The 23,555-nt window shown below is 43.9% G+C and overlaps 1 protein-coding gene across 2 annotated transcripts in view; it reads right to left on the bottom strand.

Annotated features, from left to right (window-relative positions):
- The window catches only part of PPP2R1B (protein phosphatase 2 scaffold subunit Abeta), a 108,704-nt gene that overhangs the window by 47,341 nt on the left and 37,808 nt on the right, over positions 1-23,555 (bottom strand). Inside the window, exons 11-15 of one of the 2 annotated variants that reach the window (XM_033918192.1) lie at positions 17,219-17,279; positions 14,980-15,134; positions 6,017-6,159; positions 5,066-5,157; positions 1,958-3,895 (exon numbers count right to left, since the gene is read on the bottom strand). In XM_033918192.1, coding sequence (XP_033774083.1) covers positions 3,879-3,895; positions 5,066-5,157; positions 6,017-6,159; positions 14,980-15,134; positions 17,219-17,279 — 468 coding nt within the window. In that variant the 3' untranslated portion in view covers positions 1,958-3,878. Of the gene's footprint in view, positions 1-1,957; positions 3,896-5,065; positions 5,158-6,016; positions 6,160-14,979; positions 15,135-17,218; positions 17,280-23,555 lie in introns of those variants that run through there. The other variant, XM_033918191.1, reaches the window with a different exon arrangement.

Genomic DNA, 23,555 nt, shown 5'->3' with positions numbered 1-23,555 from the left:
CAACGGGTCCCTTAAACTATCAATCAATTTCCAGTAGCGATCCCCTATCCTCGGGCCTCCCCCCCCATCTCAAATCCATCCAAATCGGAGCATGATCAGCCCACCCAATGTCCTCAATGTGGGACCCTAGAAGTCTACCCCACCCAACCCATATCCAGGTATAGACCCCATGAACCAGGGAGTAATAAGAGTCCACAATGTTAAGGACTTCCACAAAGTGCTTAAGATGCTTCCTATCTGATTTAAGTCCATTCCCCCAGCCCCCCCGTAGAGTCCCATCTAGAATCAGTAATCAAATTAAAATACCCTCCCACTATCATAGAGTCTTTCTTTACCACCAGTACTTTGGCCAATACCTCAGCAAGGAAGGAACCCTGCTTAGAATTAGGAGCGTAAAGATTCACCAAGGTTACCAATTTTCTATTGATCTTTCCCAGCCAAATAACCCAGCACCCCCCACCCCCTCGGGTCCCTCCATTCCTGTTCCGGCACTAGCTTAAGAAAGTATATAATTTTAATACAAGAAAAACACAACCACATCACCGAGTGTAAACAGCCAATTTGTAATGGCAGACAAAAGAAATAGATTTCCAAGTTACTACTTTATACATTTCATGAGGAGGAACTAAAGTGTACTCTGCCAAAGAATTCATTATTGCATTTGTACTACTTAGGTACTTGAACATGCATGCCAAACACAATTTGTGGAAGGCAACTGCACTACCTACATGTTTAAGATCTTGAAATACAAGTAAAGTGAAGGTAACTCCTTCCCAATATAAACAACTTAGTACTAGTACTGCTGAAAAGCAGAAAGTTAGTTTAGTGATAAATAGGCAGTTGAAAACTGAGTTAATGTCACATTTTAGAATAAAAACTAAAGTAGTAAGAATGTCAAAGACTATATATGGCTGCTAGGAAAAGGCAGGGATGAACTATCCAGTTCACATCTTCCAGCCAATAGGGATGTTCTTCGATTTATGATGTACATACACACTGACGAAAAGGCTGCCTTGAAAGAAACAGCTCATCTGGCCATGTTCAAGGTCTTGGAAATTTGACAGCATGAAAGAATACCACATCAGTGAATAGACCCTGGGAATCGCATATCGATGAAGCTTTATGATGAAGATGAATATGAGAAGAGAACCGGCATAAATGCAATGACGTGATCTGGTCATTCAAGAAGCCTTCAAAGAACATCTGGTCCATCTTTTTGATGTTGTTACCAGTGATGCATTAATCACAATGAAAATAAAAAAACAAGACAATTTCTAATTATGCAGAGGCAATATGTTTCATCATGTAGCATGGCCGCCACAGTGGACTCACAAAGGAGGAGGACAGAAAGAGAGCATGAGAAGAACGATTTAGGGAAGATTAGGTACTTACCTTGATAATCTTCTTTCTTGTAAATAGGAACTCAGTCTTGAACCTTTTCTCAGCTTTTCAGAGACTGAGGAATTACTGCGTACAGTCCCCTCTTTCTTGCTGAAAGGAGTCTCAAGTTTTCACGTCAACCAGGAAATACGTTGCTTGCCTTCATGCCCTCGGGATCCAAGAAGTGACAAAAGTTCTGAAATTGCTGGATGTTTGCAGTGTTGCTTCATTATATGGAAGTGACAAATGAGTTTCAACTGTCGGATTATCTTTTTTTGCTGGTAGGTATTAGCTGCTGGGGCCGGCCGACTTCAAAAACAACCATTTCTAGATGGATTTGTTTGGCCATTTCTTCAACTTATATCAGGAGCAGAAAGCGACCTCTTGTATCCTTAAAGGCATATGCCACTAGCCCTGAATGACTAGGCTAATTTAGTTAGGAAATGGTAGTTATGAAGATTCAGAGCACCAAATCTCTGCCCTGATTCCAATTCAGCTGAAATGCAAAAGTAATAGGCACCTTCCCCATTCCAACACAAAAGTTAACAGCTTAAAAAATAAAACAGGGCACAAGAAATAAGGAGCAATATTTCTTTTATTTTGGAATCCACCTAGAAAGTTACAAAAATTATAAAGCCATTCTTAAAGCTTAGCCAGAACCAATTAGTGTGGTTTCTTTGCCGTGTATCTTACCACATTTCATAAAGCTGGCCATTACATGACCACTTGTAAATACGGAGAAAGCAGGGCCACTTTTTGAAGTGCCAGTTTTGGAGAAGGCAATTAAATAGAACACAACATAATGTTAAGGACTCTGCCTTGTAGCACAAATAAGAGAAACAAATATTCATGTACATTTTATTGTCAAGAAAAACAAGTAGACTTTTCCAAAAAGGGCAATTTAACCTGCTTCTCAAGTCTACAGTTACTCTTCTTTCATGGAAAGATGCAGCAGAGGAGTTCTTCCAGTCTTTCAAGGCATGAAAATGTACACAGCAACCTCCACGAGCTAGAATATATACGCATTTTAGATAGGCATGCATGCAAAGGGGAAGCTTGCTAAACCACCAGATTTGAGTGTACAGATCCAGTCTGGCACTAGTATTTATAGTTCACATGAAATAAAATGTCCTGAAATGAATACATTAAATAAGCTACACAAATAAAATAATGGGACTCAGTAGTACAAGGTGGTACAAAATCATTGTTATCAGTGAAATCTAAAGACTTCAAAACTATAAAAGTTGTTGGTGCCATGTGATTGGAGCCCAATCTTTATTAATAAAGAATAATCTACTGACCTCAAGTGTCATCTCAAGATCAACGGGACAGCATCCATTCACAGGGTTATCAGAGGGATCCTAACCAAGAGGCACACAGACCCAAAGTAAAAACAGGCTGTCCCAGTGCAGCAATCTTGCCTTTAAGTAAGAGGCCACCAGGTCACTACACCCAATAACACAGAACAAGAATCATTCAAGGCTGCTCCTTTATAATGGGGAACCTTCTACAAACCCCAGACAGATGTGCCTTGTCCTTAAAGATGAAGCATTCAATGCAAAAGCTTACCTAGAAGCTTGCCTGCTGAGATTCTGAATCAAGGAATCAAGAATTTAATATGGTCAGATTTATGATTTCAGTCCCAAGGGCAGGTACAGAAAGTAAGGGAAGGGATCCTCTTTGGAGCTTGGACAGCCGAGTGGAGAGCAGGAATGTTTACGTTTAGTTATTCTTTATATACTGCCTTAGTACTTAATGGTATTGAGGTATTTTACAAATCTTGAAATAATGAACAAAAGGAATTACATTTTATATAGATATGTGCCAATCAGGATCAGGAGTGACAATAACTGTTAAACAAGAGGGACCAGAAAGCCATAATGGTGCTTCTGAAAAGGCATCACAGGATGGCCCTAAAGTGGGAGAAGGCTCCTTTTTGACCAGGGTACTTGGCAACCTAGGCAGTTGTTATGCCTTAGTCTGAGCCCTTCATTTAAATATATCTGTAAAAAAGGTACTTTTCTTGTTCAAGCTTAGCTGTCTACCAGCAGTCAGCCTAACCAGTTACTGAAATACAGTATAAAAACAATATATGACAGCATGTTGCATTTCAGAACATATTTACATGCACAATGGAAAATAAAACCACACATGCACAAAGATATATAAGCCGATAAAACCTCAAATACATGTTGGCATGATTGCTCCCATTCCATTCCAAGCTGGACACACCAATGTTTCAGAAACAGCATAACACACTGAGGTTGACACATACAGAAGGTATGAGCAGCACAGGATTATAATAGCACAAATCTTAGCCAGAAGTCAGCTTTAAAAAAGAGACCCCCAATTCTGGAATGATCTTCTCCTTCTGAAAGTAGTTGCCACGTGTTTTCAATGAGGTCACAAAGGTTTCTCTCTGCTCCCATCTAGGGCCAAGAACACTACCTACTACTGATTTGTAAAAGAATAAAAATGCATCACCATGCTCCCCTTTGTTATGCCAAGGCAAGAACTGAAATAAGAAAAAAAAAAAAAAAAAAAGAGAAAGCCATGTTTATGTGGTAGAGGCAATCCAGATGCATGCTTTTAATATCAACACTTGTTTACACATGCAGCATCATGGGCTCCAACTGTTAAAATGTTACTTATTTGGTTGCTAGTACTGCTCAAGTTCCCCCATTTTAGAGAATCCTCAGCAGCTAATTTCAGGTTCTTCCAACTCTTGTTTGTCAGAGGGTAAAAAACCCCCCAAATTTATTATAAGCCAACAAAGCTAAAACGTCAAGGCTAGAATGCTAAAAGTAAAGGTCAATCTACAACTAAAGTAAAAAGACCCATTTTATAGAACAGAGCAGCAGCTTTGGCTGTATAGGCTGACAGCGTATTCTCAAATTGTTCAAGGCACAAAGTGGACAGAAAAAAACCATGTTCTATCAAGCATCAAATATTACTATCAAAGCAAGGATCTCAAAGATAATTATAGAAGGCTGGTACTTTACTATTAATGAATTACCCAATAGTTAGCATGCAAAATCACCTTCTCTCATCGCATAGCACATAAAATAAAATTAGCGAACAATATAGAGGAGGTGGTCTTGTGACTAGCATAATTAAGAGTGCACAATGTTCACAGTACTGTTAAGACTCCTTTCATGAAGCTCAGCATAATAGGTGATTATAAGTGTCTCAAATTTGAACTTATTTTTCTCTGATCAATGGTGCAGGAAAGTGTGCCAACTCTTTTACAAGAATTACAGTGTACTGAAAGTCTGGTTAATGCAGTCTAGTTTATATACTGTACATTAACAGCACTTTTAACATGTATGAATTACTTTGGGAGAGCTTTAATGCAAAAATTAGGCTAATGAAGAAATGAGATGCAAGAAAGCTCATTATCTACTGCAGCAAAATAATTCTACAGGCTAATTGCCTAGCAGATGCATTAATGAAAAAGCCCTCATCTACATTTGAAGGAAGCACAGTTATGCTTTTATGCTAACATCTATCAGTGAAGTCCACACAGTACTTTACCGTCTCATAAAATCAGCCATTATCACATGCAATAAATACAGCATTAAGAATGCCAATGTTAACCCACTGGCTCTTAAGTACATTAAGGGATTAAGTCACAAGAACCACCTCAACCTAATCCTTCTATAATCATGAATATTAGCACACATACCAGTCATTGCTTCTTGTGCAAAATACTTCACATCCATATCATCATCCTGTCCAAGCTTCTGCAGTACAGATTTCACTTCCATCTGTAACATGCTGTGGCAGCAAGAAAAATCAGTTCAGAAGTCAAGTCATGTTGACAATCACTGTGGGACTAAGAGGACAGGATCCCTACAAAGCTTTGCAAGTGCCACATTAGGGGTATTAGGACAGGTGCACCTACTACAAAGGGGAAACTCTTACGTAGGTAGGGTCAGTCCGACCACTAGACAGACTAGTCATTCACCTAATGTGGCACTTATGTGACAGTTGCAGTGTTTAACATAAGACTACGGTAATCATGACTTGCACAGGTCTTGAACATCTATGCATGTTCAAGGCATTATCAGCTCTCATCCCCTCTGAAACAGGAAATTAGAGGCTGACCAAATTTTGGTTTCAGATTTGGAACTGAAAACAGATCCAAAATCCAGGTTCAGGTTTTTGGCTGAAAATACCTGTGTATTTTCAGTAAAAACCAAAACTATAGCCCTACCCCATAGCTGCTACAAACCAGCCTCCCCATCCTGACAGAACACAAAACCCTCCCCCCGGGCCTACCTTATAAAGGACCTGGTGTTCTAGAGGTGTTTTGGGGGCAAAAGCATCCCAAGTTGCTCCAGCTCCTGTCTGTTGCACTGTAAAAATGGCAGCTGAGTCTACCTTTGGAGGTTACGGCTGCCATTTTGGAATTGGGAATGGCCTAAGCTGGAGCATGTTGCTACTGCTCAGACCATTCCCAATTCAAAAATGACAGTCAAAAGAAGTTACTATAGCCATTGTTACAGCACAGCTGATTAGGGAAGGAGCAACTTGGGATGCTTCTGCCCCAAAGACACCACCAATCAAAATAAAAGGAAAACCTATAAAAACCCCAGCAAAAGAAGCATTTCAGAATTAGTGCAATTATACATACCTACTGTCCAGGACTGGCCCAATTCTCTGTAGAGATTTGGCTACATTAAAACGAACATTTGCTACTGGATCACTTGCCATTTTTAGTACAATAGGTAACATGTGTTTAGTTGTTATTTCTTGCCCACATGTTTCAGACAGAGCCTGGGGGGGGGGGAGAGAGAGTTGAGATATGAATTCTTATCTGCTGTCAGAAAGAGGTGCAGTTAAACCTTTGAGGAAAAAAACAAAAGGAGATGCTTAGTAACTCCTTCCATCATCCTTATACCTTCCCCTCATCATTAGGGAGGCATAAGGTTTCTGAGAAACTTGGGACCCACTAATACAGGGATCTCAAAGTCCCTCCTTGAGGGCCGCAATCCAGTCGGGTTTTCAGGATTTCCCCAATGAATATGCATTGAAAGCAGTGCATGCACATAGATCTCATGCATTTTCATTGGGGAAATCCTGAAAACCCGACTGGATTGCGGCCCTCAAGGAGGGACTTTCAGACCCCTGCACTAATACTATAGTCACAAGTTTAAATTTTGTTTATTCTTTCCAGCAGATGTTGAAAGAAATTAAACCTAAAGATGCTTATATGTCTTTAAGCAAAACTAGAGAACAACAGATTAGGTTCTTACCTCGATAAGCTGGCCCATACAAGAGTCTGTACTGTAACTGTTGATTCCCATTCCCCACGAACTGCAGAAAGGTATCAATTTAAGAACTTGAAAGTCCTCCCCTTCTGAAGTGAAGCATAGTACCCTCCTCAGTTGGTACCACAGCAATCGAACTCCACTGAAACATAAGAGGAGAGGCACGGGGGAACTTCCCCAGCAAGAAACATTCTGCACTACTCTGAAACTTGGAAAACAGAACAATCAAACATTTAACAAGCAAACATTGAACAATAAACCACTCACATGAGCAACTAAAAGCCAATCTGCTAAGTGAAACAAGCAGGGGCTAAAAACCCCCCAGTACCAGAAACACATCTTTTCTTAATCTTTAGTACCGTATTTTCGCGGATATAACGCGCGCGTTATACGTGATTTTACGTACCGCGCATACCCCTCGCGCGTTATATGCCTGAGCGCGGTATACAAAAGTTTTTAAACATAGTTCCCACCCCGCCCGACGCCCGATTCACCCCCCCAGCAGGACCGCTCGCACCCCCACCCCGAACGACCGCTCGCACGCGCTCCCACCCGCACCCGCATCCACGATCGGAGCAAGAGGGAGCCCAAGCCCTCTTGCCCGGCCGACTCCCCGACGTCCGATACATCCCCCCCCCCCGGCAGGACCACTCGCACCCTCACCCCGAAGGACCGCCGACTCCCCAACAATATCGGGCCAGGAGGGAGCCCAAACCCTCCTGGCCACGGCGACCCCCTAACCCCACCCCGCACTACATTACGGGCAGGAGGGATCCCAGGCCCTCCTGCCCTCGACGCAAACCCCCTCCCCCCAACGACCGCCCCCCCACCAAGAACCTCCGCCCGTCCCCCAGCCGACCCGCGACCCCCCTGGCCGACCCCCACGACACCCCCACCCGCCTTCCCCGTACTTTGTGTAGTTGGGCCAGAAGGGAGCCCAAACCCTCCTGGCCACGGCGACCCCCTAACCCCACCCCGCACTACATTACGGGCAGGAGGGATCCCAGGCCCTCCTGCCCTCGACGCAAACCCCCCTCCCTCCAACGACCGCCCCCCCCTCAAGAACCTCCGACCGACCCGCGACCCCCCTGGCCGACCCCCCCACCCCCCTTCCCCGTACCTTTGGAAGTTGGCCGGACAGACGGGAGCCAAACCCGCCTGTCCGGCAGGCAGCCAACGAAGGAATGAGGCCGGATTGGCCCATCCGTCCTAAAGCTCCGCCTACTGGTGGGGCCTAAGGCGCGTGGGCCAATCAGAATAGGCCCTGGAGCCTTAGGTCCCACCTGGGGGCGCGGCCTGAGACACATGGTCGGGTTTGGCCCATGTGCCTCAGGCCGCGCCCCCAGGTGGGACCTAAGGCTCCAGGGCCTATTCTGATTGGCCCACGCGCCTTAGGCCCCACCAGTAGGCGGAGCTTTAGGACGGATGGGCCAATCCGGCCTCATTCCTTCGTTGGCTGCCTGCCGGACAGGCGGGTTTGGCTCCCGTCTGTCCGGCCAACTTCCAAAGGTACGGGGAAGGGGGGTGGGGGGGTCGGCCAGGGGGGTCGCGGGTCGGTCGGAGGTTCTTGAGGGGGGGCGGTCGTTGGAGGGAGGGGGGTTTGCGTCGAGGGCAGGAGGGCCTGGGATCCCTCCTGCCCGTAATGTAGTGCGGGGTGGGGTTAGGGGGTCGCCGTGGCCAGGAGGGTTTGGGCTCCCTTCTGGCCCAACTACACAAAGTACGGGGAAGGCGGGTGGGGGTGTCGTGGGGGTCGGCCAGGGGGGCCGCGGGTCGGCTGGGGGACGGGCGGAGGTTCTTGGGGGGGGGCGGTCGTTGGGGGGAGGGGTTTGCGTCGAGGGCAGGAGGGCCTGGGATCCCTCCTGCCCGTAATGTAGTGCGGGGTGGGGTTAGGGGGTCGCCGTGGCCAGGAGGATTTGGGCTCCCTCCTGGCCCAATATTGTCGGGGAGGCGGCGGTCCTTCGGGGTGGGGGTGCGAGTGGTCCTGCCGAGGGGGGAGAAGAATCGGACGTCGAGGGGGGGCATCAGGCTTTCAGGATGGGGACAGGACTTCAAGGGGGGACAGGCAGACCTTCAAGGGGGGACAGGCAGACCTTCAAGGGGGGACAGGACTTCAAGGGGGACAGGCACGGAGAGGCGGGGCAGTGCACCGAAAGTCAGGGCGGGTGAATGGTGAGTCGGGGCAACCAGAGGAGAGTCGGGGCAACCAGATGAGAGTCGGGGAGGGCGAAAGGAGAATCGGGGTGGCCAGAGGAGAGTCGGGGAGAGCGAAAGGAGAGTCGGGGTGGCCAGAGGAGAGTCGGGCAGCATGCGCGTTATATGCCTGAGCGCGGTATAGAAAAGTTTTTGTACATATCATCGTGATTTCTGCGCGCTATACCCCTGTGCGCGTTTTACAACGGTGCGCGTTATATCCGCGAAAATACGGTAGTACTGTAGCTGACGTACCAAAGTAGTGCCATATGTCTAGGGAGGGACAGATGAGTCTGCCCACAGAACCAAGAAATCAAAGGCAGCATCCTCTCGAGCTGCCACATCCACTCTGTAGAACTTTGTAAAGATGGGAAGAGTAGTCCAAGTAACAGCTCTGCAGATTTCATCAGGTGAAAAACTGTGATTCTGCCCAGGAGGCCACTATCCCTCTCATGGAATACGCTGCAAGAGAAATAGGCCATGCAGATCCACCTGGCAATGGAAGCTGGCCTGTCCCATCTTGAGTGATTAGTCAGCAAAAAAAAGATTTTCAGAAAGTCTGGTGTCACTAGTCCTCTCCAGGTAGATAAGCAGGTCCCTGAACACATCCAGCTTGCGCAAAAGGTTTATCCTGTATGGCTGAACTCATAGGCTGAAAGGCAGGCAGACAAATTTCCTGATTTACCTGGAAGGCAGAAACTACCTTCAAAAGGAAGGAAGGAACCTGTGTAGAAAAATACCTGACTCTGTAAATGGAGAAATTGCTCCTTGCAGGAGAGAGCCTGCAATTCTGAGATCCTTCTTGCCGAGACTATGGCAACCAAAAATACCGTCTTGACCGTAAGGCCTAACAGGGGAGCCTCCGAAAGAGGCTCATATGGAGCACAGGCCAGGCCCTTCAAGACCACATTGAGGTCCCAATACAGGAATGGTGTGCGCAACAGGAGTCTCAGCATGAGAGCCCTCTGAGAAGCCAGAGACCAAAGGCCGCTCTGAGCCTAAAAGCACAAAATTCCAGCCATCTGCACTTTATGTTTAAATGTATTTATTGAATAGAAATGTGCAAAACAGTATGCCAAACAAAATACAACAGTTTTCATTTATATACGCACAAAATATATCCCTCCTCCCCATCCCACCCCCCCACCCATTAAACAATATTGAGCACAGAAAGAAAAGGAAAACAGTCAAACTACAAATATTCAACAATCTGCTGCGAGCATGTGGAGTGAGATCCATCCATTTTCCCAAATTAAGCAGAAATGACATCCTTCCATAGTGTCCAGGTCCCCAAACTGTCGGCGCTCCAAAGAGGCATGGACGATCATCAGAAACCTCCACTGACTAAAAGTCAGCAGGTCAATAAGACAACCAGTTGGTCAAAATGGCCTTCTTTCCCATTAACATTGTTCTAGCCACAAATGCAGAGACTCCTCTAGGCTTAGGAGAAGCTATCATATAAATCCCAAAAAGAGCTCTAAGTGTGGGAGTCCAACACCTATTCCAAAGAGCAAAAATATACTGCCCCAACCAGTGCCTAAACTGTGCAATATATGGACAAGCCCAAAGCATATGCCCCAGCGAGGCATAAGCATGAGTACATTTCGGGCAGCCATGAGAAGAAGTGATGCCTATTCGATAGGCTTGCATTGGTGGAATATAAAGACGTAATATAATCTTAAATTGTAATTACCAATGTACAATATTAGCCAAAAGTTTTCTTGAAGACTTTAATGCTCGCTGGAGGTGTTGTGCCGAAAGAGAGCAGTGAAGATCCGCTGCCAGGATATTGCCAAAATCTCCAAGTTAATGCCGGGTTGACAGTCCAGGAGTCCCACCAGATGAAATTGTGAAGGGATATGTTGTTGAGCGGAAAGACTAAACATTTCAGAGATGGTTTCCCAACAAGTTGAGCGGACATAATGGTGTATTTGATAATATGCAAAAAAAGTCCATCTCCTTGAAGCCATAGGTCCACTGTAAATTGGTAAAAGAGGCCAACTGTCCAGATTCTGTAAACAATTGAAACAGATAGCATAATCCCCTTTTGGGCCCATCTATGAAAGGGCGAGTCCCGTAGCCTGGTATAAAATTACAGTTCCCCTGAAGCGGGAGAAAAGGTGATACCTCTGGGGACAAATGAAGACATCTACAAACCCAGCACCACGTCCTCCGCGCAGATGCAAATAAAGGATACATTGCCACCAGAGGTTGGGAGCCAAGACATGCAAGAGGCAATTAATATGGCAAGGAGAAAGTACTGATAACTCCAACCGAGTGTCAGAAAAATATGAAGTACCTCTACCAATCGTTAATGTGTCTCATCTGGCAGGCTACTGAATACCAACAAATATTAAGCAGTCTATAACCACCCCACTCCCTTGACAAACAAGTCCTAACATGTGTCATCCTTGGGCGTTTCCCCCCCACCCAAATAAATCGTTGAATCCCTCGAGTAAGCTAGAGAGAATGGGAATGTGAAAGCAAAAGTGGCAGAACCTGAAATCTATAAAGCCATTTGGGGAAGAGCACCACATTATAAAGGGCCACCCGATCTGCTGTGGTTAAAGGGAACAAGGACCAAATTTTTAGAGGTTGTAAAGTATAACCAATAAAGGGTCCAGGTTATAAGCATAAAGCTTAGTGAGATCCTGGGGCAACCAGACTCCCAAGTATTTAATAGCATCCGGGGCTAGGAAAAGGGGAAGCCACCCTCCCAAGTATCCTGTAGTGTAGATGGGATAGCCATGGCTTTAGATTTGTGGCAATTCAAGGAGAACCCAGAGTAAAATCAGAATTCGTCAAGCGCTTGTAACAGTTTTGCTGTCGAGTGAGATGGTTGAGCGAGTGTAAATACCAGATCATCAGCAAATGCTAAAGCCTTTACAGTGTATTCTGACTATCTGACCTTTAAAGGATGAAACCGCAAGGCCCTTTTCGAGACCAGCTTGCCCAAATGGGCCATTGGAGATAAATGCAAAAAACAAAACAAAAAACCCAGCAAATTTTAGGTCTTTGGAGGAGGGGGAAAATCAAGTACTCAACCATTGCAACTCAAAATTCTAGACCCCGACCCCCTTATGTTCCCCATGGGGAATAATGGGAGTATTCGCTGTGACCTCTGGTGCCTGTTTGTCTGAATCAGCCTGACTAGGGAAAGGATTTTTGCCTCAGCAATTGCTCAGACCTCAACCGTCAAAGGAATTCCTCTGGCTGCTGGCTAGCTAGACCCCAACCACCGACTCCCATTTCAGACATTCTTCACACAGCAACGGAAGAAATTATGCAGCCAGCTCCCTGATATCCTTAGAATCTTTCACAGGGGCCACACTGCGCTCAAGCCTCTGATAAAATCAGCAGGCAAGCTACTCTCAGGACAGACCTTGAGCTCCTGAAGGGACTCAATGTAGGCTGGATTCACAGGTACTCAGATTGGCCAGGGAGCAATAGTCCTTCCACAAGGGACTGCGTCCTTTCCCTAGTGAAGTATGCCCAAGCAGGGGACCTCCGAGCACCAAAACCATGGCAAGTTTCAAATATCTGATGGAAAAAACACCTGAAAAAAAATAAAGAAAAGTAAAGCAAAACATACCTTCTGAGTTCACTTGCAGAAGGAATAACTGAGGATGGTACTGTGCTTCCCTGCAGAATGGGAGGCGTTTCAAGTTTTTAAAGTGATACCCTCCTGCAGTTCGTGTGAAATGGGAATCATAGCTACAGTATGGACTCCTGTGTATCCACAACAGAAAGATAATGGAACCAAATCTGAGGATTGTAGGGAGTGGGCAGAAGTACTGGTGAAGAGATGCATTGATTTCAAACATAGGTAAGATTGGACCAGGAGTTCCAGAGAAACATCAGGCTGTTTTATGAAGAAACAATTCCAGCTTCTACACAGAAGCATCAAAACACTGAAACACAGCAATTAAAGAGAATTGCTCAAAATGCCTCTCCTCCTCCCCCACCACCAGAACCCCCTATCTTTGTTGGTTTCATTCTGGGTAGTTCTAATGTGCATTATTTTCTTTATTATAAATTCTACTGGGGAGCCTAGTAGCGCTGGCTGATTCACCAATTCAAATCAATTCACTAATTCACTTTGGTGAATCGATTTGAATTAATTTGTTTTCTTTAAAAAAATAAATTACACCCACCAATTCAATGAGTCCAGAGTCTCCTGAAATACATCCAGGTCTCTTAAATCAGCAGCAGCAATGAACAGGCTGCTCCTGGCTTGGCCTGTCCCGCCGGGGCCGTTCATCTGCCACATCACTGGTGATGAGGCAGAAGGAAGCCTGTTCACCACTGCTGCTGCATTAGGAGGCCCAAAAGTTGAGGTCTCACGGTAGGTGGGGGTGTCAATCAGGAAGTGCTGCACAGGGGGATAGGAGGGATGGAAGGATGCTGCATAGGGGGATGGGTTATCGGATGGAAAGCTGCTGTACAGGGGGGGAGAGAGGAGAAAATTTCTTGGACCTGGGGTGGAGGAGATGAAGGAAAAGATGCAAAAAAGGCAAAAAGGGGCGAGAGGGAGAAATTCTGCATATGGTGGAGGGGCGGGAGACATGTATGGAGAAATGTTGGACATAGGATGGAGGGCAGGGAGAGATGGTGCATGGGGAGAGAGAAAAAAGTGTTGCACATGATAATGGAGGGGAGGAAGATAGAGATGCTGTATGGAGGGGAACAGAGAGGTTTGACTCAGCGCAAAAGTCAGGGAAAGAGAAGAGATGGTAGACAGTGGGAAAGAAACAGAAATGTTGGATATGACAGAGGAAGGGAAGGTACAGAGATGAAAGATGAACAGTGAGCATGGAGAAAGAAGAAAATGTCAAATAGGCAGGAGACTGGTGAGTGAGTTAACAAAAGACAAACAGAAATCAGAGCCTGAGACCAACATGATTTGAATAATAAAATGATTAGGGAAAAAGGTATAAAAAATAATTTTGGTTACAATATATCAGATTTGAAATGTGTTTCCTGCCAGAGCTGGTGTTAGACAGCGAGCATGAGCTAGGAGCTAACAAAGAGGAAAAGTTTTTGTTTATACTACAGTGCCGGCATGGGGCTGCAGAGGGCAAAGGGGGCTGGGGTGGGTGAAGAGTCTACAAAATAAACCCACCAGGACGTTTGGAAAAAAAAAACAAAACCAAAATGCCCTGTTGGGCAGGAAAAATAAATTTGATTCGATTTGGCCTATTGAATTGATTTTTTGATTCAAAGTTTTTTCCCTGAAATCGGGCAACACTAGAGTCTAGTGACTAAACTGCATGGCTTTCTTCATGGGGTGCAACATATAGTGACAGTTAATGACTGAACCATGTAGTTTGTCACTTCTGGTTGCTACCTACTGGTGGTAGGAGAAGGAAAGTAAGAAAAATAATTTTGGATCAAGTTCATGCCTAACTGAAAGAGTTACATTCAAGTACAGGATGTACTTTCTAATTTTGTGCCAGAGGCAATGGAAGATTAAGTGACTTGCTCAAGATCACAAGGAGCCACAGTAGGATTAGAACTGGGTTTCCCTAGTCCTCAGCCCACTGCTCTAACCATTAAACAACTGCACCACTCCAGCACAGCAGTCTTTTGTGGAACAGTGGCATCTTGTGGTTAAACTGTAAAACCCATCTTTTGAAACCTAATGGTTTGGTCTATTTACCAGATTTACATCTTATTATTTTTTCCAAACAATGTTTGGGTATTGCTCCTCTTGAAAATCACACACACCTCTTTCCTCCAGATCAGACACACACACACACACAAAAGATGGGGGAGGGTGGAAGAGAGGGTTAGGAAGAATTCCATGAACCATTTTTCACATGCTTTCCCCATTTGTTGCTACATGGACCTGTACAAATCAAACACTTGCTTCAAGAGATGTGTGAATTTGTAGCCTGCAAAATGTGACTACTAACACTACACCTCAGACAGTTGCTGTTTCCACCCCTCACAACAGTAGTACAGTGAGAGTCCGTTATCCCACAAAACTCTGAAATACGATTGAAAGCCAATGTACACTTCAAACCCTTTCTGAGATACTATACTATGCTACAGTGAGGGAGTTGGGGTAGTGTTTTGTTTTTAACTCTACATGATTAAAAATAAACTTTTTTTTTTTAACACCTTTTCTGCTTACATTCACACAGAACAAAGTTGTCATTCTATGCAGGTAGTTTGGGTCATTTGCCATGGCCAGAACTTTTGGCACGATCATGGTCTGAGCCCATTCAGCTCCAAATTTTTCCACAAGCTTTGTGAGGTTATTAGTTGCAGCTTCACGAATAGCATAAACTGAAACGAAAGGATAGAGAAAAACAGATATTTAAGGAACCAAAGATTACTCCTATAATCTAAATTTTTAACTTTAAATCAGGTGAGGAACATAAATCCTAAAAATTGCATCAGTCTATATAGCATCCAAGAAATCTTCAATCTCTGCCCATTGATTGGCTAAACAAGTTTATACTTTTTGAGTGTTGGCCATCGGGTAATTTTATGTACAGTTTACTGGCATTTCAACCTGTGTTTTGGACCCCACCAAATGTAATCAATGGGAAAATCTGCCCCCACATACAAAAAAAAAATAGCATCTTGTGTTTCTTAAAACAAGTTTGGCAACACTCTATGACTTTTATGTTATCTTTAAGCAAATATTAAATTGTAAAGACAGGATGTTAACAGATCCCAGTTTTAAACTATTAAGAACATAATAGACATACTGGGTCAGACCAATGGTCTATCTAGCCCAGTATCCTGTTTCCACAGTGGCCAATCCAGGTCATAAGTACCTGGCAGGTTATGAACCTCAAAATAAGCACATTTTTTTAAAGCTCTATTTCTATTCATACCTTTCCTCTTCCTACCTCCCCAACCCTTCAGATACTTCTGTTGAAATTTGGAAGGTGGTCACACAAAAAAGTAGGTGGTATCTAGCTAAGCAACTCAAATCAAGGTGGCAGTCATTACAATGGAATTGGGAAATATCTGGTTATCACAGCTTGCACATCACCCAGACGGACACACTTGTGACTAGTACTACTGAAATCTGACCCCATCATTTAAAACGCAACACCTGAATCTTTGAGTCACAATTTTTCAGAGAATAGAATGGCATGGGAGACTCTTCACATTACTACCTCTCTGTCGAAGAGCAGGATTCTTGCTTCCACATTTAATTAAGTTTAGAAGTACAAGAAGCATCCAATATCCTTTGCAGTTCAGCGACTTGCTTTCACATTTTTAATTTTGAAATTGAACTGCTCAAAGTTTATTTCCCAGACTCCATATTCCTTTTAGTGGCATATTAATTTCAAATTATCCCTTTAGAGTTGTCTCCTTAAACTACTTATTCATATAAGACCAAAGAAATAGTTTGATAACATTATTATCTAGAGAAAGATACTATATTTGGTAAACACAAAGTTGAAGAAAGAACTAGCTAGAAGCTGCTTTTCTGCATATCTGCATTCAAGCCACGAAGTGCATCACTGGCTAAACTCCCAGAGTTGGGGGATGCCAGCACATCTCGGGAGACCTCGATAGATGCATGGCAGCATCCCATCCACATACCATATGCGCAATAGAACATTCAGGTTATTGTAACGTAACCCAGACTGGGCACTGAGAGCTAAAGTCAGGACAATCGCACTCTATACACACTGCTAGCCTGCTACTGCCAGACCTCTAGCATGGGAAAGAAAATGAAGTAAAGTCAAATAATAGGTGAAGTCGGCCACCTGCTTCATATTGAAAGAAACACTATATTATTGCTTATCTTTCATGTTTCTCCCTCCTCCTGCACCAGAAGAAAATCTGATTTAAACACATTATTAAAACTTAACTAGAGATTGATCAAAAAAGCACAATGAAAATCATTTAAAAAAACAGAAAATGAACCAAAGCACATCCTTAGCGCTTACCATTTTCTTTTGGAGCCTCAGGTCTTTCCACACACTATCTTATGGACATAGGGGTGGGCCCAAACATACACCATACCACTCACAGGGATAATATACCTGTAATCTAAATACACCACCAGTCCACAACAGATGTTTTATGCTTCTGTTTTCCTCAATCACCCATCCAGCCATTGTCACAGAAGTAGAGGGTTGCCTCATGCAATTTGCCCACAGACAAACAAATGGAAGAATGAAAAATATTCCATTCTATCACACTATAAGCATGCACTTTCAACACTTAAGTCTTATTTAGGATGTATATTTCACCATCTCATATGTTATGAGATAGTAAGCTTGAAACAGATGTCAGAAATTTCAACTGAAGGTTAAGTAACTAGAAAAAAAAAACAAAAAACCAAGGCGCCCACAGAATGCTAAACCTGGAAAATCATAAAACATTCCTAAAGTGGCACTTACCATGGTCAACCAACCAAGCCATGCACAAAGAATTTAGCTGTTCATCAAAAAACTCCATACCCTATGAACACAAACAAAGAAGAGTTTAACATCCTGTTCTTTTTGAACATAAAAAGCCCTGCAGACAGTGAGATAAATAGCAGTCTAAGTAAATCCTGAAGCTGCTGCAAAAATTTCAAGAGACTGTTAGTTTGTAAATAAGAGTTGAGCAAATAAACAAACATTCTTGGACTAAAGAAAGGCAATAGAAAACCTCGGTGACAGGTCAAAAGCGCGCGAGGACAAAGGTGCGCCGACAACTGAGCGCAGGGCTTAATTGCGCCGAAAAAAAAAAAGTATTTTAAAGGGCTCTGACGGGGGATGTGAGGGGGAAACCCCCCCACTCTACTTAATAGGGATCGCGCTGCCTCACACTGCCATGTTGGGGGGGTGTAGGGGGTATAACCCCCCACATTATACTGAAAACTTAACTTTTTCCCTAAAAAACAGGGAAAAAGTTAAGTTTCCAGTATAATGAGGAGGGGGGTTACAACCCCCTAAACCCCCCACAACGCCAGTGCGATCTCTATTAAGAGAAGTGGGGGGGTTCCCCACCAACACCCCCATCGGAGCCCTTTAAAATACAGTTTTTCTTCGGCGCGATGAAATCCTGCGCTCAGTTGTCCGTGCTCGGTTGTCGACGCGCCTTTGTCCTCGCGCACTTTAGACTATGAACTGAAAACCTCATTTGATTGAATTTTGAATGCAAGAGTTAAAACTGAATAAAGAATTAAAAAAAAAAAAAAAAGCTGCTATTGGCTCATCTTTGATCCTGCTATATAGAAATACACCAATATTCACAAAAGCTTAACACAGTAACCTCTATCCACCACCAGTCCCTGCTTCCCACTGGGCATCAAATGGTAGCTAGCGCAGTTCTCAATATCTTGTTTTATCATTTAATAAATAAGGTTTTTGATGGGAAGCCATCTTAACAGAATATCCTTAATACCGTATATATTTGAATATAAACAAAGATTTTTGGTCCAAAAAGATCTCGGTTTAAATTCGAGTCCCCAGACAATGACTCATTTTTGTCCTCTTTACCCGATCATCAGTGGTGGTGCTGTCCTCCCACCCGCCTGATGCCCGGAGTGTCTGTCCTCCACAAACCCCTTCCCCCGATGACTAACACAACCATACTCCACAAATCAAACCCTCCCTCAATGAAAGGTGCTACTTTCCTCCACAAACCCCTCTTCCCTGATGACCAGGCTTACCTTTCCCATGATCAAAGAAGCTGACTTCAATGTTCCGTGCTGGATGAGAGCCTCGAGCTTTTGCACATACTCAAGGCTTGACAGCTCCCACCCTCTCCAGGATACTAAGATGGTAGTTTTAGCCATCGGGAGGGAGGGGGTGGAACAGCAGTGCCACCGATGATCACATCCGGTGGGGAGGTTAAAAGTCTAATGCCAGCTGGGTGGGGTGAAAATGGTCATTGGGGAAGTTTATGGAGGAAAGTAGCACCTTTAATCGAGGGAGGGTTTGGTTTGTGGAAGATGATAGTGCTAGCCATCCGGGGGAGGGTGTTTTGTGGAGAAAAATAGCAGGGGTAGTGTTCAAAGTTAAAGTACACCCATACTTTAATTTAAAAGATTTGTTGGTACTAGGACAGGAAATAGTGTACACATGCTATTTGTATAAAACTGCAGATATAAAATTAACCCTTTAATATTTTGCTTAAAAATAATCAGTCTTTTTTTAATAGTAAGAAATTTTTGAAACCCCACCGAATTTCCTATTATTTTTTTTCCAGGTAGGGTGTTGTGGGTTTTTTTTAAAACTTCTGATTCTGAGATGGCGTTTAATTGTCCTATTTGTGCGTGCATGTTTGTTTTTGGAAGGAGAAATTAGGCGGCTTTTACATGCTAATTTTCTCTTTTAGTCCCTCCAGACCGGCAGACAGATGGGTTTATTACGCTCCTCTGCCAGAAGATGGAGACTGAGAACACATTGATTTTTGGCAGTAGTACAAGTGGGCTATGCAGTCCCATCTACAATTAGTCTAACAAATAGCCAAGCAGGAACTAAGAACTTAAAAACTGTGAACTATGAACACAACAACTCCACAATCATATGGAGAGGACAAAATAGATGACCTGATTGAGACACTGTTGGATACTGACTAGAACAAAACATATCCTTCAAAATGTCCCCACAATTCGCCAGCTAAACCAGATGAAGCAGATGCAGCTGCTCTTCTTATACCCCCTCCCCCCCCCCAAAAAAAAAAAAACTAAACAAACCCCACATACTTTGCGAAACAAATACAAGGAAAAACATGACAGGGCAGGTTCTATGCCAATCTGGAGGGACTAAAAGAAAGAAAATTAGCAGGTAAGAACCTAATTTCTCCTTCTTTATTGTCCCTCCAGACCGGCACAGACAGATGGGACATACCAAAGCAGTAACCATCACAGGTGGGACTCCCTAAGGGCCACCACAAGAATGTACTCACCAAAACAGTGTCCCAATGCACCTGAACGTCCACCCAGTAGTGAAGCACAAAAGAATGCAGAGAAGACCAAAACTTCAGCCTTACAGATATCCACTGGGGATACAAGAGAGGATTCAGTCCAGAAAGCCACCAGCCACTGAGTGGAATGAGCTTTGAGAAAATCCAGAACAGATTTCTTCTTCTGAAGGTACGCCAAAGCAATAGTCTCTTTTATCCAGCATGCGATCGAAGCCTTAGAGGCACCTTCCCCCTTAGACTGTCCACCAGGAGAACAAAAAGATGATCAGATCGCCTGAACTCCTGAGTTCTTTTCATATAAGTACGGAGGACTCTACAGACATCCAACTTGTGCAGCTGTCTCTGCTCGAAAGTACCCTCCCGGCTACTCAAAGACAGAAAGGCAACTGTCTGATTCAGATGAAAAGGAGAAATGACCTTGGGAAGAAAGGAAGGAATAGGCTGCAACACCACCCACTCCTTTGTAAACACCAAGGAGCACGACAAGAGAAGGAAATGGCCACAAGAAAAACGAGCTTCAAAGTAAGATCCTTCCGAGTGCAGGAGCAAAGGGGCTCAACAGGGTACAAAATACCACCAAAAGCACCAGATTGAGATCCCAAACTGGAACCGAAAGGCAAACCGGAGGTCAAACCAACTTCACTGCCCTTAAGAAACAGATCACATCAGGAAGAGATGACAACCATTGATCGCACAAAAGACTTCTAAAGGACGACAAGGCCACCACCTCAACCCTCAGGGAGGACCAAACAAGGCCATAATCCAGGTCATCCTGCAAAAACTCTAAGATGTGCAGTAGGGACGCCCGCCCGCAGGGGAACGACCGCCCAATCAGAACACCAATTCTCGAAAAGGTGCCAAATACGCTCATAAGCCCTGGATGTAGAAAACCAGTGAGAACTCAAAAAAAGCTCAAAAAGTAGAAGCCACCTTATTTGAAAATCCTTTCTTGCTTAGGCAATCCCTTTCAAGAGCCAAGCCATAAGACAAAGGGGACCTGGATTGAACATGGGAATGAGACCCTGAGTGAGAAGATTGTTTGAGAGATGCAGAGGAAGCGGATTTTCCACGAGAAGGCAAATCAGATCTGCGTACCAAGGACATCTGGTCCAATCCAGAACCACCAGGATCACTCAGCCCATATGCCGTGCAATGTGAAGAACTCTGCCCACCTGGGGCCATGGAAGAAAGACATACAGCAGGTCGTCCATTGGCCAAATATGCACCAAAGCATCCAACACCTGTGCCTGGAAATCCCTGCACTGACTGAAGAACCTCAGCGCCTTGGCATTGACACTCATAGCCATGAGGTCCATGATCAGATAATCTCACAATTGAACAATCAACTGGAAGGTTTTCAGACCGAGACACCACTCGCCAAGATCGAGCAAATGACAACTGAGGAAGTCCGCATGAACATTCTCCACTCCCGCGATATAGGACACCGAGATGTCCAGAATGTGAGCCTCTGCCCACTCCATGAGCAGGTCTGCCTCCTGTGTTGTGAGAATACTCTTGGTTCCCCTTCCCAACAATTGATATAAGTCACTGCTGTGGCATTGTTGGAGAGAAACCGCACAGCTTTGGCCACCAGCAATGACTGGAAGGTCTCCAGCACTAAATGAATGGCTCTGGTCACAACACTGATCAACCACGAAGACAACACTGGCGACCAGCTGTCCTGAACCGATTGTCCAAGACACTGTGCTCCCTGGCATCCGTGAGAAGCACCGTCCACTGGGGCTGATCCAGACTCATTCCCTGATCCAATCTGGAAGATTGAAACCACAGTGCATGCTGCAATGAAGCAACCCGTGAAGAGGGACTGGATAGTCCAGCTCGTGAATCTGCAGGGATCACTGCCGAAGAAGAGAAGAGAACAGCAGGATTGCGCATGCGAGCCAGAACCCACCTGATCACCTCCAAGGAGGCCGCCATCGACTCCAAGACTTGAAGAAAGTCCTACGCCTGAGGCAATTAGAATCCACCCGAGAGCAAATCTGTGACTGCAACTTCAGCACTCGGGCCTCAGGGAGGATAATCCTCCCCCAGACTGGTTTCAAAGAGAACTCAGAGATATTCTGGTAAACTAAAAGACTCTTGGCTAGGTTGACACTCAGACCAACGACTGCAGCAACTGAACTACTGGGTCCTTGGCTCATGCACTCTCTTGGAGGATTTCACTCAAAATCAACCAGTTGTCCAGGTAGGGATGCACTAGAATTCTCTCCTTGCGTAGAGCCGCTGGCACCACAACCATAACCTTTGAGAACATACAGGGAGCGAAGAAAACATGCAGTTAAAAACACACTTGTTGTTCTAGTCTCAGGCAAGCTATATAGATGCATTCTGGCAATTTAAGGAACATTATATTCTGATTGCTGTTCAGTCTCTTGAATGTGTACAAATAAATCAAGTTTCAAGTTTATTTAAAATTTTATATACCGCTTATCAAATATTTAAGTGGTGTACATAATTACAAAGTTAATATGAATGAATGAGCTGCAAGCTAAATGAAAAAATATGATTCCATCTCATCATACCTCAAACAACTCTAATGGCTACCCACCTCATCCCGAATAAAATTCAAAACATCCTACATCATATAATCTACGGAAACCCAGCTGCCTCTCTCAAACTCCTATTTGATGAATGGTCCATCTCTCTAAAACTACTTAACAGGATTCAACTGAACCTCCCCTCAGCGAAAAATCTCAAGTACAGAATAATTTTCCAATCCATGTTCACCTTCCTAGGAGGCAAAATCTGTAATGATCTTGCAGAGGCAATAAGAACAGAAGCCAACCATTCATAATTCCAGAAGAAACTGAAAACTCTACTCTTTGACAATTAAATTTACAAGCTCATCTTACGCACCTGTTCTTTTGCTTAGTATGGTTAGGTTTTTCTTCTCCTTCTCCCCTCTTTGCCCAATCTCCCCTTTTCCTTCTTCAAGTCGCCTAGAGCCTGTTTAGGTTTGTGCGACTCACAAATATTAGATTAGAACTGTTGATAGCTAGTCAGAGTAAAAATTTTAAAAGATCTGCTTCCTTCATCAAGTACTAAACACCACAGTCTAGTTAACCCAGGCATAAGATAGTCTGCATGCTCCATTATGGTCCAGTAAAGAGGGTGAAAGTACGAATTGTGAAGATTTACTGTCATTATCATCTTTATTATTGTCACCTTTATCAAAAAGCCTCTTTTTTGTTAAGGTTTGATTTTTATATCTGTAAAGATTTATTTCCATCCTTAACTTTTAGCTTGTTTCAAATTAGCATTGCTTCATGTATTTGAATTCTATTATGTATATTACATTCAGGGAAGCACAAACACAAGCCTTTTACTTTGAAGTCTTTGTCATGTAAGCAGCTGTGGAATCCAGTGATATGTGCTGGTAGAGTTTCCACCAAAACATCTTGTAGAGTTTTATACCATTTTCTTGTTTTTGAGTTTCTGTTTGAAGCTTTAGTTTTGTGTTAAGTTTGTTGCCTGGGGGCTAGAAATAGAGGCAGTTCAAATATCCATTTCTGTAATTCATCCTCAGTAATATGGTTGTAAGCTTTTTACTTTTTGTTTTCGCGTTCTATGTTACAAGTGGTAGCCACTGCATACTTTTCTTCTCCTTGTATTGTGAGAATGCAATTTTCTTGGAAAGGATTCAGGGATGCTGCAAGGATTCAAATTCCAACATATTTGTTTTGACGTAAAGGACAGGGATAAATACCTCAAAATCTAACTTAATCCTTCCAACAAAAGTAATATCACCACAAAATCAACTCGTGGGAAATGATATCTACATTCAAAAAACCCCATAAC

Source organism: Geotrypetes seraphini, chromosome 13, assembly GCF_902459505.1.
Source record: "Geotrypetes seraphini chromosome 13, aGeoSer1.1, whole genome shotgun sequence".
Taxonomy (NCBI): domain Eukaryota; kingdom Metazoa; phylum Chordata; class Amphibia; order Gymnophiona; family Dermophiidae; genus Geotrypetes; species Geotrypetes seraphini.
Note: the sequence above shows the minus strand (reverse complement) of the source record. Positions and strands in the feature narration are given on the sequence as shown.